Source organism: Phalangium opilio, unplaced genomic scaffold (genome assembly GCF_054372755.1).
Source record: "Phalangium opilio isolate 3A_F unplaced genomic scaffold, DU_Popi_V2 ptg000209l_1, whole genome shotgun sequence".
Lineage (NCBI taxonomy): Eukaryota > Metazoa > Arthropoda > Arachnida > Opiliones > Phalangiidae > Phalangium > Phalangium opilio.
The window spans coordinates 17672344-17688415 of NW_028324217.1; the positions used below are offsets into that span (position 1 = coordinate 17672344).

At 38.6% G+C, this 16072-nt stretch overlaps 1 protein-coding gene across 1 annotated transcript in view; it reads right to left on the bottom strand.

Moving 5' to 3' along the window:
* The window catches only part of LOC149620971 (uncharacterized), a 41582-nt gene that overhangs the window by 1865 nt on the left and 23645 nt on the right, over window positions 1-16072 (bottom strand). Inside the window, exons 2-7 of the mRNA XM_089854661.1 lie at window positions 15032-15103; window positions 11597-11726; window positions 11370-11506; window positions 10562-10650; window positions 9810-10466; window positions 1278-2126 (exon numbers count right to left, since the gene is read on the bottom strand). Coding sequence (XP_089710787.1) covers window positions 1278-2126; window positions 9810-10466; window positions 10562-10650; window positions 11370-11506; window positions 11597-11599 — 1735 coding nt within the window. The 5' untranslated portion in view covers window positions 11600-11726; window positions 15032-15103. The remainder of the gene's footprint in view (window positions 1-1277; window positions 2127-9809; window positions 10467-10561; window positions 10651-11369; window positions 11507-11596; window positions 11727-15031; window positions 15104-16072) is intronic.

The window sequence follows — 16072 nt, forward strand, 5'->3', positions numbered from 1 at the left end:
CTACCGGCTTCTCAATTAGAAAGTTAATACTTTAAAATTTTTCAATTGCCTTTCTTTTCAAAACATTCATTATTTTGTTTTCGGTGAATTCGGAGGGGGAAAAATTGTCCAAGGGCACAGAGTCTAGTGACCCCTATTCCCTATAGCAAAAGCTCAGTCATTGGCTATCGCTTGCATGCATAGGGTTACTGTTTGCTCTTATGACGGTATAAGGCGTTAGAGAGTCGAGACCTAACCGTTAAGAGACCCAAGTGAAACTGAAATTATCAGGCATAAAGGATAGTGATCGTCTGCGTCATTGTAAGGGAAACGAGGTGTTATGTTGTTAATTTTATTAAGTTTGTTAACCCTGTTTAAAGTCACAAATTATGAGAAAATCAACCACTAATATTTGGCGGTACTTTAATAAATCTACTAAAGATGGCAAAATAACTGGAGAATGTTTTAATTCTTTAAAAGTTTGATAAATTGACTCAAAGCTCACTTAATTGATAGTTTTATATTTTTCCGCGTTTTATTTTTCCGGAAAATTTACAACCCTAGTTGAGAACGTGGAAGATTCAAACTTGATCCCACGTTAGACACTCGCGTAATACAGAATGCAAACTTCCCCATAATAAACGTACAATAAAATAAAAAGTGACAATATGATTAGCCATGTTCTGCCATTAAACCTCTGTAGGTGCATGATAACACGTACTAAGAAGTGAAAAAACACAACCATGAATTCAACGGTAAAGTTAAGCTTAGCGACAATTTGCTGTCTCTCCTGTTTCTGCCGAAATCAACTAGAACAAGAAGTGATGACGAAGTTAAAGTAAGGAAAGAAGCAAATTATGATTAATCAATTATTATGGTAAAAATATCATTCTTTAATAGCGAAGATATAATTACTGATAAACCATTTGTCATATTAAATATTGTTAATTATAGTTTAAAAAAAAAGGTTACATTAAATATTGTCGTGAAGGTTTTAAAAATAAGTAACACAACATCGTATTACTACCAGTTTTCCGTTAAAAGAAGTTAGGCTTGTTACATTCCACAATTTTGTAAAACCGTGTAGTCTGCCCTGTGACTATTCCGTCACGATAGGTTTTTTAGTTTTTTATAATTTTTCTATGATCGAAAACATTTTGTTACTGAGCATCTACTACAGTTGTCAAGAACGGTAATGTGAGAAACGAAAATGAAAACACGTTGCGCAATTAACACTTTTGAAATGGTTCTTTGCAAGTTTTAAATTGCTGAGTATGCTTAACTACAATCCTTAAATTAGTCCATGTGATTATAACGTCGATGTCTGATCAAATTACTCTTCCGCGCACTTGCGTAGTCACACTGATCACATTTGAAGGGTTTGTCACCACTGTGAATGCGTTGATGTCTGATCAACCCATTCTTCGTCGTACTTGCATAGTCACACTGATCACATTTGAAGGGTTTTTCACCACTGTGAGTGCGTTGATGTGCGATCAAATTAGTCTTCTGCGTGAAGGCATAATCACACTGATCACATTTGAAGGGTTTTTCACCACTGTGAATGCGTTGATGTGCGATCAAACTAATCTTCTGTGTACATTTATAGTCACAACGAGTACATTTGAAGGGTTTTCCGTCGCTATGAATGCGTTGATGCACGATCAAATTATGCTTCCGCGTGCTTGCAAAGTCACACTGATTACATCTGAAGAGTTTTTCGCCGCTGTGAATGCGTTTGTGTTTGATCAAACTACTCCTATTCTTGCTACCATAGTCACACTGTTCACACTTGAAGGGCTTTTCACCGCTATGAACGCGTTGATGTGTGATCAAAACATACTTCCTCTTACATGCATAGTCACACTGATGACATTTCAAGGGTTTTCCTCCACTGTGAATTCGTTGATGTCTGATCAAATTAATCTTCCATGCACTTGCATAGTCACACTGATGACATTTGAAGGGTTTTTCACTACTGTGAATGCGTTGATGTGCGATCAAATCATCCTTCCGCGTACTAGCATAGTCACACTGATCACATTTGAAGCGTTTTTCTTTGATATCCTTTCGAATGTCAAGTTCGAGCTCCCTTTCATTTTCAGGTGAACATTTGTATCGAGTTGAACATTTTTTCTCGGATTTTCCTACAGAAAGGAAATAAATTAAAACTTCATATGATATCAAACAACTCGCATCACAAACATTTCAATGTTCAAAGGCAATTGATATAACAGGTTATGCTAAGGCTTAAAAAGACACAAAGGCAAACAAAACAAGTTCAGAAACAATAATCGATGTCCGAGTCGAAATAGCGGTTTCCAAAGATTTGACCTTACCGAATCTAATACATGCCTTGAGAACGTGGAAGATTCAAACTTGATCCCACGTTAGACACTCGCGTAATACAGAATGCAAACTTCCCCATAATAAACGTACAATAAAATATACGTGACAATATGAACAGCCATGTTCTGCCATTAAACCTTTGTAGGTGCATGATAACACCTACTAAGAAGTGAAAAAACACAATCATGAATTCAACGGTAAAGTTAAGCTTGGCGACAATTTTGATGATTCCTAACCTAATCAGTCTCTCTCTCGTTTCTGCTGAAACCAACTAGCACAAGAAGTGATGACGAAGTTAAAGTAAGGAAAGAAGCAAATTATGATTTATCAATTATTATGGTAAAAATATCATTCTTTAATAGCGAAGATATAAGCTTTCCCCCTGATTCGATTAATCAAACTTATAGAACCGTCTGAGTCTCTATTTAGAGACAACGCACAGTCTGCTTTATGCCTTAGTGTGAATTTTAATTTCGATCCAGCCCGAGCCGTTAAATCTTTGCAGACAATTGTAATTAAAAATTAATGTGCATTGCACATTACATTATCTAAAGAAACTTTGTTAAACAGCCCGATATGTACCTATCCTATGAATGTGTTTATGTGCAATCAAGCTACTCTTCCGAGTGCTTCCAAAGTCACACTGATCACATTTGAAGGGTTTTTCACCACTGTGAACTCGTTGATATATTATTAAACTACTCTTATGCGTGCTGGCATAATTACACTGATCACATTTGAATGGTTTTTCACCACGGTGAATGCGTTGATGGACGTTCAAATGACAGCTCTGTGAGCTGGCATATTCACATTGATCACATTTGAAGGGTTTTTCACCGCTATGAATGCATTGATGTGCGATTAAAGTACACTTACGGGCAGTAGCATAGTCACACTGATCACATTTGAAGGGTTTTTCACCACTGTGAATGCGCTGATGAACGTTCAAATCGTTACCAATTTCCAATTTATTCTGGCACCCCCTCTTTATTGCCAAAGTATTTTGGGTCGAAATAAGCACCAGTGATGATAAGATAAGAGTGAAGATCCTTGGGAAAGGGATCATTTTAAGGGTTTGTTTCATTATTCAAGTGCTACAGTTCAAATTATAGAGAATCTTAAAAATAACATAAAAAGTGTGAACGTTTCGTCCAATACATATAAATATGTTACAACCACAACGACTGAAAATTAGCATAGATTAGCGGCTTTTTGCCCAAGATTAACTTTCATCTAACTTTAAAGCGGAATTTTTCGGCCTGATTTTCCGGCAGGGAGTCTGTGTCTCCCACATTCGCGATTTTTGGAAGATGAAAGCCAAACAAGGTCGATCTCAGAGCAGTTAAATCATGTTCACGTCTGATCAAAGAACCATTCTCGGAGCTAGTATAGTCACACTGATCACGTTTGAAGCGTTTTTCTTCAGTACCATTTGTAATGTGACGTTCAAGATCACTTTTATATTCAGAAGAATATTTGCAAAGAGTTGAACGCTGCTTCTCGGATTTTCCCTTTAAAAAGCAAACAAACTGAAACTTCCTTACAATTTGAATCAAACACATTACTATGTTCAATAGCACTTGATAAAACCCGTCATGCCGAGGACTAAAATGACACAAAGTTAAAGAAAACACAAGTTCGGAAAACAAAATTAGTACCGCTCCGAATCGAGATGACTGTCTCCGAAGATTTTACTTATCAGAAAGTGGAAACTAATGGTTGTTAATTATTAAGAAAATATTTAAGGTTTTAGTCTATTGCAATATAAATATGCTGATAAAATAAATTGGAAGAAAAATGATATGACTGCCGTTATTGAAAGGCGTTATAATGTCCTCTCTTCTGGTTTGTTTCTAGGTGATCGAGTTAAAATGCAAGTAACAGCAATTCGTTAACACGTAACACCAAATTAAGCACTTTGACTGGCGTTACCCTTTTGAGCAGAATATGATGGTGGAGAAAGTGGAAAATTTTCAATAAGTCGGATATCATTATAATTTGAGGATATGAAGGCCACTTCTCCGAGGAAGGTAGACACTCAGTGTAAGCGGTGTATGTGACAAAATCGCGATTTACTTATTGCAACGATTGAGTCAGAAGAAAAGAAATCGTCTTGGATAGTTTGCAACGACTATAACATTAATTTGCCGAAACGCTCTGGCTCTACCCAAATCTCAAGGATGTTTACCTTAAAGCGGGTACAGTGGTTCCCCTACAAGGTGACTTTCCTTACGAACTCCAGTTTTGGCTTGGCGAAGGCAGGAGGTATATGTGGGCGGTATTTTACATTAAGTCATTTTCAATATATTACAAATGGTATCCATTACATTTTCAATAATAGATAGTTTCATATTTCCTTATTAGAGTTTGCAAGGTCTCTCCCCGCTTGTTAAAAGGGGTTTTCCTCCGCGGTCTAACCCAGTTTCTCCTTTCCATTAAAACTTGCAGAGGTTAACGGTAATAGTTAGTATAGGGCGCTGTAGGTTAGCTGTGGCATAGGGGCTAGCCACCAGACTTGTAAATAGTAGGGCTGTGCGAGCCTTGAATTTTTGGTTTCGAGTCGAGTCTCGAGTATTGAAATTTTCCCTTATCGAGTATCGAGCCGAGTCTCGAGTACTCGAATCGAGTATCGAGTAGTTGGAAAATTTGTTTCGAGTATTTATCGAGTAATTGGGAACTGATTTTGCAGTATTTCAGCACTTTCTGTTAATTTATCGCTCTCATAATATACATTTAGTGTAATTTTGATCATCGACAACTACTTCAAATAATTCCCGGACGGTATTAGTCTTCTTCCCTTTAAATTTAACAAACTTAATTCCTAATTAACATGTTCTTCGCAATCTCATTCCTCACCGAAGTCACTAGCCATTGTTATACTTCGAGCAAAGTCTCAAACGAAAATTACTAAGCTGAATTTAAAAATAAATAAATAAAATAAAAGAACAATAATAATAGTCAACGCGCCTTTAACTGTATTTCACTACTTTTACTTCCACTGTTGAACCAGCCAGGAGCTACTACCCCATTACATTACACTGGCATTATGATCTAAACTACCCAATCAGCACTGACTTGCGTCTGTTAACCATAAAGAGTGACTTTCTAGTAGATTTTTAATTTTTTATAGCTACTACACCCCATTTTCAGAGCTAAAGGCCTTCCAAAAGCAGGTTCGAGTATTTATCGAGCCTTGGTTTGATACTCGAAACTTTTTCGAGTCTCAGAAAATCTCTTATCGAGTACTCGCACAGCACTAGTAAATAGTGATAATTTCATCGGGAGCCCGCAACTCCCGACCCCTCCCCCCAAAGCAGAATTTTCTTGGGTACCCGGGGCTCCCTAGACCCTAGTGGACGAAGGTAAATAAACAAAATGTGAGGGAGGGAAGTGAAGTTTTGAGGGGAAATATTGGACACTAGCTGTTACCCGCGGCGTCGCTCGCGTGTAATAAGAACTTCCATCAAAAAGTTATAAAGAAAGGGTAGATTTTACTGATGACTAGGAGCGAAGGCACTCGGCGTTGCCCGTCAGCCCGTCGGGACATTTTTTATTAAATTTCACGCGGACATTATTCCATAAAGAAGGGTTTTTAGGTTTTGGCCGCCATTTAAAAAGATGGCAAAAATCGAGCCTGAAGGACCATTCAGCCCGTCTATGGGTTAAAGGAAACCAGTGTACTAAATATTTGTGAAATCGGTTGAAACGCGCGGACTTTGTTGCGTAGAGAAGGTTTTTTTACATTTCTGGGCGCCATTTTCTAAGATGGCGGCGGATTGGAAAAATCTTTCTTAGTACGCGCCTACTACGTATGAGTAACGCTCCTGCAAATTTTCAGCCTTCTAGGGCAAGCGGTTTGGGCTGGACGTTGATTATCAGTCAGTCAGTCTGTCAGTCAGTCAGTCAGGACTTTGATTTATATAGATATAGATTTTATTTTTTCCCCTTTTTAAAGAGCTGTTTTGAGTTGTCGTTATGGCAAAGAGGAGGGAAATAGGGAGAGATAATCGCATAGGCAGCCGTGATCCATCCGTATTGAGAAGAGGGGAAAATTTGTGAGACGCGGCGGCTCTTAACGCGCACCTTATTCGCGCACAGTTGACGTTATTGGTTCTCCTCTTTCGGGCTACTACGTCACCAAAATTGCTCGGAAAGGTTTGAAGGTTGTTAAAACGTACGCTTTAAAAATAAAAAGCCGAGGCTTAAGTGAAATGATCAGCCAAGTGGGCTTTTTTAAGCAAAGAGTTAATTATTTATCAGAGGTAATTTAAAATGGTTTACCACAAAAAATGCTGCTACTTGAATTGTAGTAGCAATACGCGGTATTCAAGTAATCCAAAAATGAACGGTATAACTTTTAAACCATTTCGAAAACCTTTAACCAAACATCAACAATGTGTAATTAAACAAGACGGCCCAAGGGCTCGTAATAGTAGCCATATCGTACGAGTGAAGAGCCCCTCTATACCCTACCCTAATGAGTGGATAACCCCTCTATACCTTACCCTAATGAGTGAATAGCGCTATCTTTTTCAATGCTTAAATGATTTACCGTGCATAAAATCAGAGTGAATAGCCCCTCGATTCCCTACTCTAAACAGTGATTAAATTATGACCGTATAAATTTATTTATGCTGTAATTCTAATATTCCGGCGAATCGAAGAACTGATAGTTTTTAGTGATAATCCCCTCGATGGGTTTACAACATAGACTTATGCCGATGCACACTTATCGCATCTTATAAATTTCTAACAAGGACTTATGCCCAGAAACTTTTAAAAGAGAAAGTTTAGTTATAGTGATTACGCATTTTAGTGATTATCCCATCGAATTACCATTAGCAATGCTAAAATGATCAAACGCATAACGCTCATTTAACACTATGTTAGCTCTATCTAAACCCACATTTGAATTAACCGCCAAAACGTTCCAGTCAAACATAACATAGATGACGATAGCTACCGAACGAGAACGAAACACATGAGAAGCGCGGTAGGAAATGGGGAAAATCGTTATCTATTTAATTAGCACATACATAAAAAGAAAATAAATATAAAAACCCCAAACATACAAATTCATAAGTATCCGACCCCACAGATAAAAATTCAAAAGTATTCGACCCCACAGATTAAGAGGTACCCCACCCCACATCACCCCGACATTTTAGAGATAAAAATAAATAATAAAAAACTCGGGGTTTCTATCAAGTCTCTAAAGTTCAGTGGTAGAATCTCTGACTGCTGCGCCAGCGACCCGGGTTCGATTCCCGGGTCTGACCTGAAAAAATTTCAATTAAAATTAAATCTCTAACCGAGCCCAGTTACCCCTATGGGTGGGTTGTGGTAATATAAAGTTCCTTTTAAGCTAAAATCTGACGATAACGAAAGCGAAAACTCCGGCCACAAGTACTACTACTACTACTACTACTACTACGGCTCGGGTCAAACTAAGAGCCTATCGTATACTACGATATGGCTAAAAACATCATTTCGTGGGTTCGTGTGCTCAAGCCATTTTCCTAATGGTGATAGTGATCCATTAGCAGGATTTGGTGTTATATGTTTACTAGTAAGATATTTTGAATATTTTCCTGAAACATTACACGGCTCTAATCTTATACTATCTATCTAAATTACCTCTGATAAATAAATAACTCTTTGCTTAAAAAAAGCCCACTTGGCTGAACATTTCACTTAAGCCTCGGCTTTTTATTTTTAAAGCGTACGTTTTAACAACGTTTAAACCTTTCCGAGCAATTTTGGTGACGTAGTAGCCCGAAAGAGGAGAACCAATAACGTCAACTGTGCGCCGCGTCTCACAAATTTTCCCCTCTTCTCAATACGGATGGATCACGGCTGCCTATGCGATTATCTCTCCCTATTTCCCTCCTCTTTGGTTATGGGAGAGAGCTCTCATCGACCCGAATTTTTCAGGGCACCCGGGAGGTACCCGAACCCCACTAAAAATATTTTTTCAGGGTGTCCTGTGAATTTTCTTGGGTGTCACAGGCTCCCTGGTACAGTACCCCCTATTTACAAGTCTGCTAGCCACCACCCCTCTATGCATTGTAAAGAGACCCACCTGTAAACAAGCCACAGGCTTATGTGGAAATCCCTTCATAGACAAAGCTAAGATTATTATTATTATCAGTAAGACCAAAAGAGGTAAGGCTTCACACACAAAGTATGCATCTTGGGCCTAGGTGAGCTACACGATATATTCGAAACGCCTCCTATAGAACCTCCTAGCACGCGAAGGACAATTATTCGGTGACGCGGTTCCTTCGACACTACCTCAAGAACCGATTGGCCACTTGCATCAAAGAGAATATACCAAGAGGAGCAGAAACTTTGTAAATAGGGACCGGCTCTGAATTTGGAGCAACTAGTTCCGGTTGTTCACGTGACCTTGTAGTCTTCGGTCTACTTAAAAATTACTTTTTGTACGTCAATATTCAACCCAGAGATCAACCCTTAGCCACCCAGGGCCGGAAATTAGCGCAGGACACTAGACATTATCCAATAAAATATAAAAATGTCCCATAAATGTTTTAAAACTAAGAGGTTCACTGGACATTTTGACCAATAAATTTTTCCGAAGTTTTGATAGCTTGACTATGAAGATGCGACACTATTTACGCACACGCCAGTGGACAATGTCCAGTAAATTTTCCAGTCAAATAGAGGGGTCACTGGACACGTGTCCTGTAAGAAATTTTTCATATTTCCGGCCCTGTAGCCACCACCAAAAATGAGCAGTCGACATAATTTAACCGATAAAAGGCGTCGCTGCTTAGCCAATCAACACAAACCGGATCTAGTTACGACCAAAACTGTGGCCGGGCCTTTCAAAAGCCTTGTGAAAGGCTAGACTTTCTGCTCCTCTTGGTATATTCTCTTTGCTTGCATAGATTCGAGAACTGCTATAGAGACGGAGTAAGTTCTCTTAAATATTCTTTAGGTGAAATTATTCACAGTTTCAAAGACCATTGGGAGTAAAGCACTAAGGTCTTAACAATCTGAGCAACGTTTGCTTGGGCCCTTTAAGACACCAAGGACGGCTGGGTACCTGCATTTTTAAAAGGGAATTTTTTCTCGTCCGGTGGCCACGGAGCTCAGGCTCAACCGCTGAATTTAGGTAACCAAGTTTTGAGCTTAATATTATTCGCAGGGACAATTTTCCGTTTAAATTTAAAGTTAAAAACGTATTAATTTAAATGAGACACAATTTTTAGAAGCTTTAAAATGCTAAGGATTGAGGATGAGGTTGAAAAATCCCAGGGAAGACAGAAAGTAATCAGGGTTAGAAAGGACGGAGTTAAAAAACCTGTTAGGGGAACTACCACTAGAAAATTTCGAAACATCCTCTGTTTTTGGTGAGGTTTCTAAATTCTACTGTAAGTGGCTCAATTTTGACGATTTTTGAGTCTTATGTTCCAGTCCCGAAAATCGTTGTTGACCCTAAACGTAAAACGACTTACCAATTTCCGAACTGGCAGAAGTTGTATTACTTTCGGAACTACTTGACGAGCTACTTTCGGATGTATCAGAGCTGGACACTGAAGTATTATCTTCAACTTCAATCGGTACTGTTGGTAAATCGCTTGGCAAGCACAGTTTCATAGTTTCATTTTGTCTATTATCAGTTTTCTTTGAATCGGTCAAGGTGACTTTGGATTGGTTATCATCAAGATTCTCCTCTGGACCTTCTTCCTGAGAATTGCTTTCCTTATTTGCGTCAAGCGACGACAATTCCCCATGTTTTTCAAGGCACAATTTCTTGGATCGAGTTGCTATTCTCTCATTTCCTCTCTTGGTCGAAGAAATTCGTGATTTGGGATAAGAATTGTTAACGCTAAGATTGTTCTCGGGAGGCGAATCTGTCGTTGGGACAGGAGACATTTCGAACTGCGCTTCGCCTTCAAGGTTAAGTAAAGGAACACCGTCACGGCATTTGAGTTTAGGAATACATAGTTTCATAATTCGCGTTGTAAAACGCTCATTTTTTGAGGTAGTTTTAGTTTGGGACGTCTTTTCTTTGCCAACCTCCGCACCACATTCAGGTGATTCTTCCTTAATGTCTTCTTCAGTCAGCGTGCCTTCGATATTGCAAGCACCTTCGGCTTTTACCAACGAACCTTGATGGTCAAAACGAAACAATAACCCTAATAGTTTCATCAAACTGGAACTACATCAGGTTGCGTGTCAGAATCACAATAATGTGACACCATACCTATCCCAAATTGCTCGAGGTTCATGGCTTCCACTTTAAGCAGACTTTGGTAAATGTTGTTGGTAATCTCAGCTGGTATACTTTGCGAACTATCCAAATAAAAAATCGTCAAAACTGATATAGCAACAGCAATAAAAGATTAATACATCTTATCAGAAGGGGATAATAGAAAAAGGGTGACACTCTTTAGTTATATGTAACATGATTCTTCCCAGGCGAAGGACCCCTTTTTGAACATTTGCTTTCCTGCTCAACAAACTTCAGATGGGCATCGCAACGTGGGGTGAATTCTATAACTGTTTGGTATTTGCTAAATCCTCAGCAATCAACTCTGCACAAACCGTGATTGTCTTGACGCGGGACAAAAATTACCACAAGCGCATGCATGCGCCTTGGCAAATAGTTAAGCACTAATTGAGTAATAATGAGGGAACTATTTAACGCGTGTGATTTGGTTTAAAAGTAACCTTCCTCCAAATGTAAAATGATGTTGGGAAGAATCATGTTACAACTACCCCACTTCTCTCTCGAAGCATTACATACTTCTGATTTTATTCACGATTCTCAGGGCAAGGCTTAACGAATCAAGTTTTATGGACGCGAATTAGTCAGTCAAATAAAATATTATACTTGAGCTTAAACTTAACCATAGCCGAGACTTGACTATGGTTTAGTTCAAACAAATGACACTAGATGCTCCCATAGTCGAGGGGTGGAGTTGACAGGCCTGCTTAGCTTAGCATAAGCAAAGGCTAGTTTTAGCTCCGCCCTCGTTGACAAGTTCTCATTGGTTTTTTGCTTTAAATACCTTTGTATTTGTTCTTCTGTTTGTTGATTTATCAGAACAGGATGAGATAATTCCTGTTCATTCAGTCCTGAATCATTTTCAACAGGTTCTGATTTCACGCGTTCAATCCTGGCTCTTTCGTGTATTCCACTTTCCTCCTGTGTTATAAACAATTAACAATAATTGAACTAATACTTTTAACCTGATTCTCTTTCACATCGAAAATGAAAATGAAGAATGTCACAAACCATCAGACTCTTGATTTCACTTTCCAACTCCTTAATGACCCCATTGAGCCGCTCAGTTTCGTCCAGTTTCTTATTTATCGCAAACAATTGTCATTCTCACTTCTTTCATGTTTGATATTAAACCATTACACTGAAAAAAATAGACTGCGTTACAAAATAGGACTTTCTTTTATGCAGAATGTCTTTTAAAGTGTCCAGAAAGAAAACAGAGAAACCAGTGACGTCAACAAAGGGGGATCAGAAGGGGTTTTTTCGTCAAGGGCGCCACCAGAGGCTTGCGGGCGCGGTAGCTTTGCAAGAACTATAAGGAAGGCTGCAGTTTGTGTGTGTGGGCATACAGCTCCCACAAGGCTGTGTGGTGCCCTTTAATAACGCTATAAATGGTCGAGGGATGTGTGATAGGCTTATGGTGTTTCTAATCACCCACCAATAAACATTGGTTTACTTAAGGTTTTTCTATTGCGATTTATACTTTAAAGCAAATATCAGCTACTGTGGCGCCCGTAACACACTGATTAACCTTCTACTACACACCAATTTTATGTAGCCAAAGGCAGGAACCAATCAGAAATCATAATCAAGGGCGGAGCTAGACCTAGCCTTTGATAAGCTTATTGGGTCATTCAACTCCACCCCTTGACTATGGGAGCATCTAGTGCCGTTTTTAGCCATATCGTAGTATACGATAGGATCTTAGTTTTACCCGAGCCCCGTCGTCCGTAGTAGTAGTAGTAGTAGTAGTAGTAGTAGTGGTGGCCGGGGTTGTCGCTTCGTTATCGTCAGATTTTAGCTTACAAGTAACTTTATATTACCACAACCCACCCATAGGGGTTACTGGGCTCGGTTAGAGATTTAATTTTAGTTGAAATTTTTTCAGGTCAGACCTGGGAATCGAACCCGGGTCGCTGTCGCAGTAGACACACATTCTACCACTGAACCATAGAGACTTGATAGAAACCCCGAGTTTTTTATCATTTATTTTTATCTCTTAAATGTCGGGGTGATGTGGGGTGGGGTACCTCTTAATCTGTGGGGTCGGATACTTTTGAATTCTTATCTGTGGGGTCGGATACTTATGAATTTGTATGTTTGGGGTTTTCATATTTATTTTCTAAGTGTGCATCGGCATAAGCCTATGTTGTAAACTCAACGAGGGAATTATCACTAAAAACTATCTGTTCTTCGATTCGCCGGAATATTTGAATTACAGCATAAGTAAATTTATACGGTTATAATTTAATCACTGTTTAGAGTAGGGAATCGAGGGGCTATTCAATCTGATTTTATGCATGGTAAATCATTTAAGCATTGAAAAAGATAGCGCCCCAGGTAGCAAAAACCCTTGATTTACACGTCTAGAAGCGGTGTACGGTTAACTTAATTATGAACGTGTAAAATACCCATACCATGTCACCTCTAAGCACCGTCTTATTCACGTTAACCAACAGTGAAGATCAGGTTGTTGTTACTAATAAATATCATAAGATTAACTTTAAAGGCGTGAAAATGAATGGCACATCAAAATTTAACAGTTAAATGTTGAAGTCCAAAATTTATCCAGGTTAAATTTTAAACGCAAAGCTGGAAACTAACCTCCAGCTAGCCGACCGAAAACCAAATGGTTAAAACATTGCGATAGATAAGGAGGTCTAATATTTTTTAGATCTCGATTTAAAATGAAAGATTTAAAAAAGGTAACGGCCGAACACCCTACCTATTTTTAGGAGCACTATACAGAAGGAGACGTAGCTGTATTTTAAAGTACTTATAAGGCAACGTTAACTTTTAATCCTTAAATAATACTCCAGGGAAAATGTCAATAGAAACGGTACTAGATGGTAGGTGTCATTGCTATTTTGGAGAATGAAAATGTGGGCTTCAACAACTTGCTGTGAATGACGGTCGGTCTTAACAACGATGAAGTCTATACAATAATCACTTATTTAATTGTACCCATACATATCACCTGTGCTTGACTTCTAAAAATTATATTAATACAATTGTAATTGTATGTGTGGAAAATTTACTATAAGTTTAAAGTTAAATACATTGTGATACTATAAATTAACAAATAATTTCATATATTAGAAATAGTATATATTTCAACTACTTTGTTAGAATCAACTTCAATCACACGTACAAATATCTTGTTCTTTTCAACCTCATTGTCACATGATTTAGGCATATTGAGTAACTGTTAAATTCAACTTCATGTTCACGTGTATTAAACGGCCCAAATCACCACCAAACTTCGTGTGATATTTTCCACCAATTCTCCACGTGTGTTAAACGCTTTAAATCCCCAACAAAAATTAACGTGATGAGTTCAACCAAAACTCCACGTATTTTACACGTCTAAATATACACCACAACTAACGTGATAGTTTCAACCTATTCCCCACGTGTTTTACACGCCTTAAATCATCACCAACAATTGCGTGGTATATTCAATCTTTACTCCACGTGTTGTACACGCTTTAAATCGCCACCTAATTAACGTGACGTGTTCAACCAAAACTGCACGTGTTTTACGCGTCTAAATATACACCACAACTAACGTGATAGTTTCAACCTATTTCCCACGTGTTTTACACCCACAAATCATCACAAAAATTAACGTGATATTTTCAACCTATTCCCCACGTGTTGTACACGCTTTACATCGCCACCAAATTAACGTGATGTGTTCAACCAAAACTCCACATGTTTTACACGTCTAAATATACTCCACAATTAACGTGATAGTTTCAACCTATTCCCCACGTGTTTTACACTCCCTAAATCAACACCACAATTAACGTGATATTATCCACCTATACTCCACTTGTTTTACACGTCCTAAATCATCAGCTCTATTAACGTGACATTTTCAACCTATACTCCACGTGTTATACACGCTTTACATCGCCACCAAATTAACGTGATGTGTTCAACCAAAACTTAACGTGTTTTACACGTCTAAATATACTCCACAATTAACGTGATAGTTTCAACCTATTACCCACGTGTTTTACACTCCCTAAATCAACACCACAATTAACGTGATATTATCCACCTATACTCCACGTGTTTTACACGCCCCAAATCATCAGCTCTATTAACGTGATATATTCAACGTATACTTCACGTGTTTTACACTTATGAAAAACCCTAACACGTTATATACACTGAGAACACTCAAAATACACGTAACTTACATGGTGAATTGCTACCTGGGGCTATTCACTCATTAGGGTAAGGTATAGAGGGTTATCCACTCATTAGGGGTAGGGTATAGAGGGGCTATTCACTCGTACGATATAGCTACCATTACGAGCCCTTGGGCCGTCTTGTTTTATACTAAACCACAGTCACAGCTGAGACTCGCTTTAAAGGGATACTAGATTGGATGGCTCATGCTGTTCTGGCCAAAACGCTATAGGCTTTGAAACTCACCTTGGCTTTTAGTTGCTTTATTTGATCATCTTTGCTTAAATGATCACAGTTGCAATCATTCGCCTCCATTTCCTATAAACAAAGTCCAGTTTTTTGAAATTTAAAATTCCTGTGCAAACCACGGATAATTTCTCAAGTACCTCTTTAAGCGCCACACTTTGAAGACTTATTAAACTCATTTCCGAAATCATGTCTGACTCTAAACAGTCTAAAGACATAACTTTTCCTTTACGAAAATCATTTCCCCAATGTTGCCAAATAGATTGAGAGAGAAGACAGAAAGGGTATAAGTTATAGAATAATAATATTTAATGCGAAAATTCAGAACCCCTTCAGGTTGGGGCCAGATTCGGTTTAAATTGTGTAGCAGTCATGATAGCAGACGATGGTATAAGGGCGGCACGCTAGTGACGCTACCACGCTGGCAGCCTGGCACGGGCATTCCCTAATTTCCCTTTTGAAATTTTAAATAAAGTGCTTCAAAGAGAGAATTATTCAATTCCAAATATGAACTTTTCAAGGCGAATGAGCGCTATCAAGGAACAATAAAAATTGCAGATTTTGATTCTGCAGAAACGGTCTTTAACTGATGACCTCAAATACTTCTCCCATTTTCATTGCTCCATGGAAGCTCAATGAGTTAACTTGGAGGAGATGGTGGGCTGGAGTATAATGTTGGTGGAAGATGTGCGGCAATGAAAGTCTCCAGGAGTACCTTGCGGACGCCACTACCCTTCCATAGTTGATTATTAAGTTCTGCCGCTTAGCACCATTGTATTTGTAAGGGTAGTTTCATAATGGGCATCTTTGACGTTTTCGTACCGTATTACCCCATACCGAAACAGCAAGGATGCTCGGAGAACGTAGTGGCCATAGATGTGTTTATAGAGGCTACTTTATAGGTAAAGAGATGAAGTCTCCATCCCATTCTCTTCTCCAAGTAGGAAAGTCATAGCCCACTCGATCATACGCCCACGGACGATTCTAATGATTCGAATGACCAGAAATTTCATTGAGACATGTGTTGCAATACATTCTATT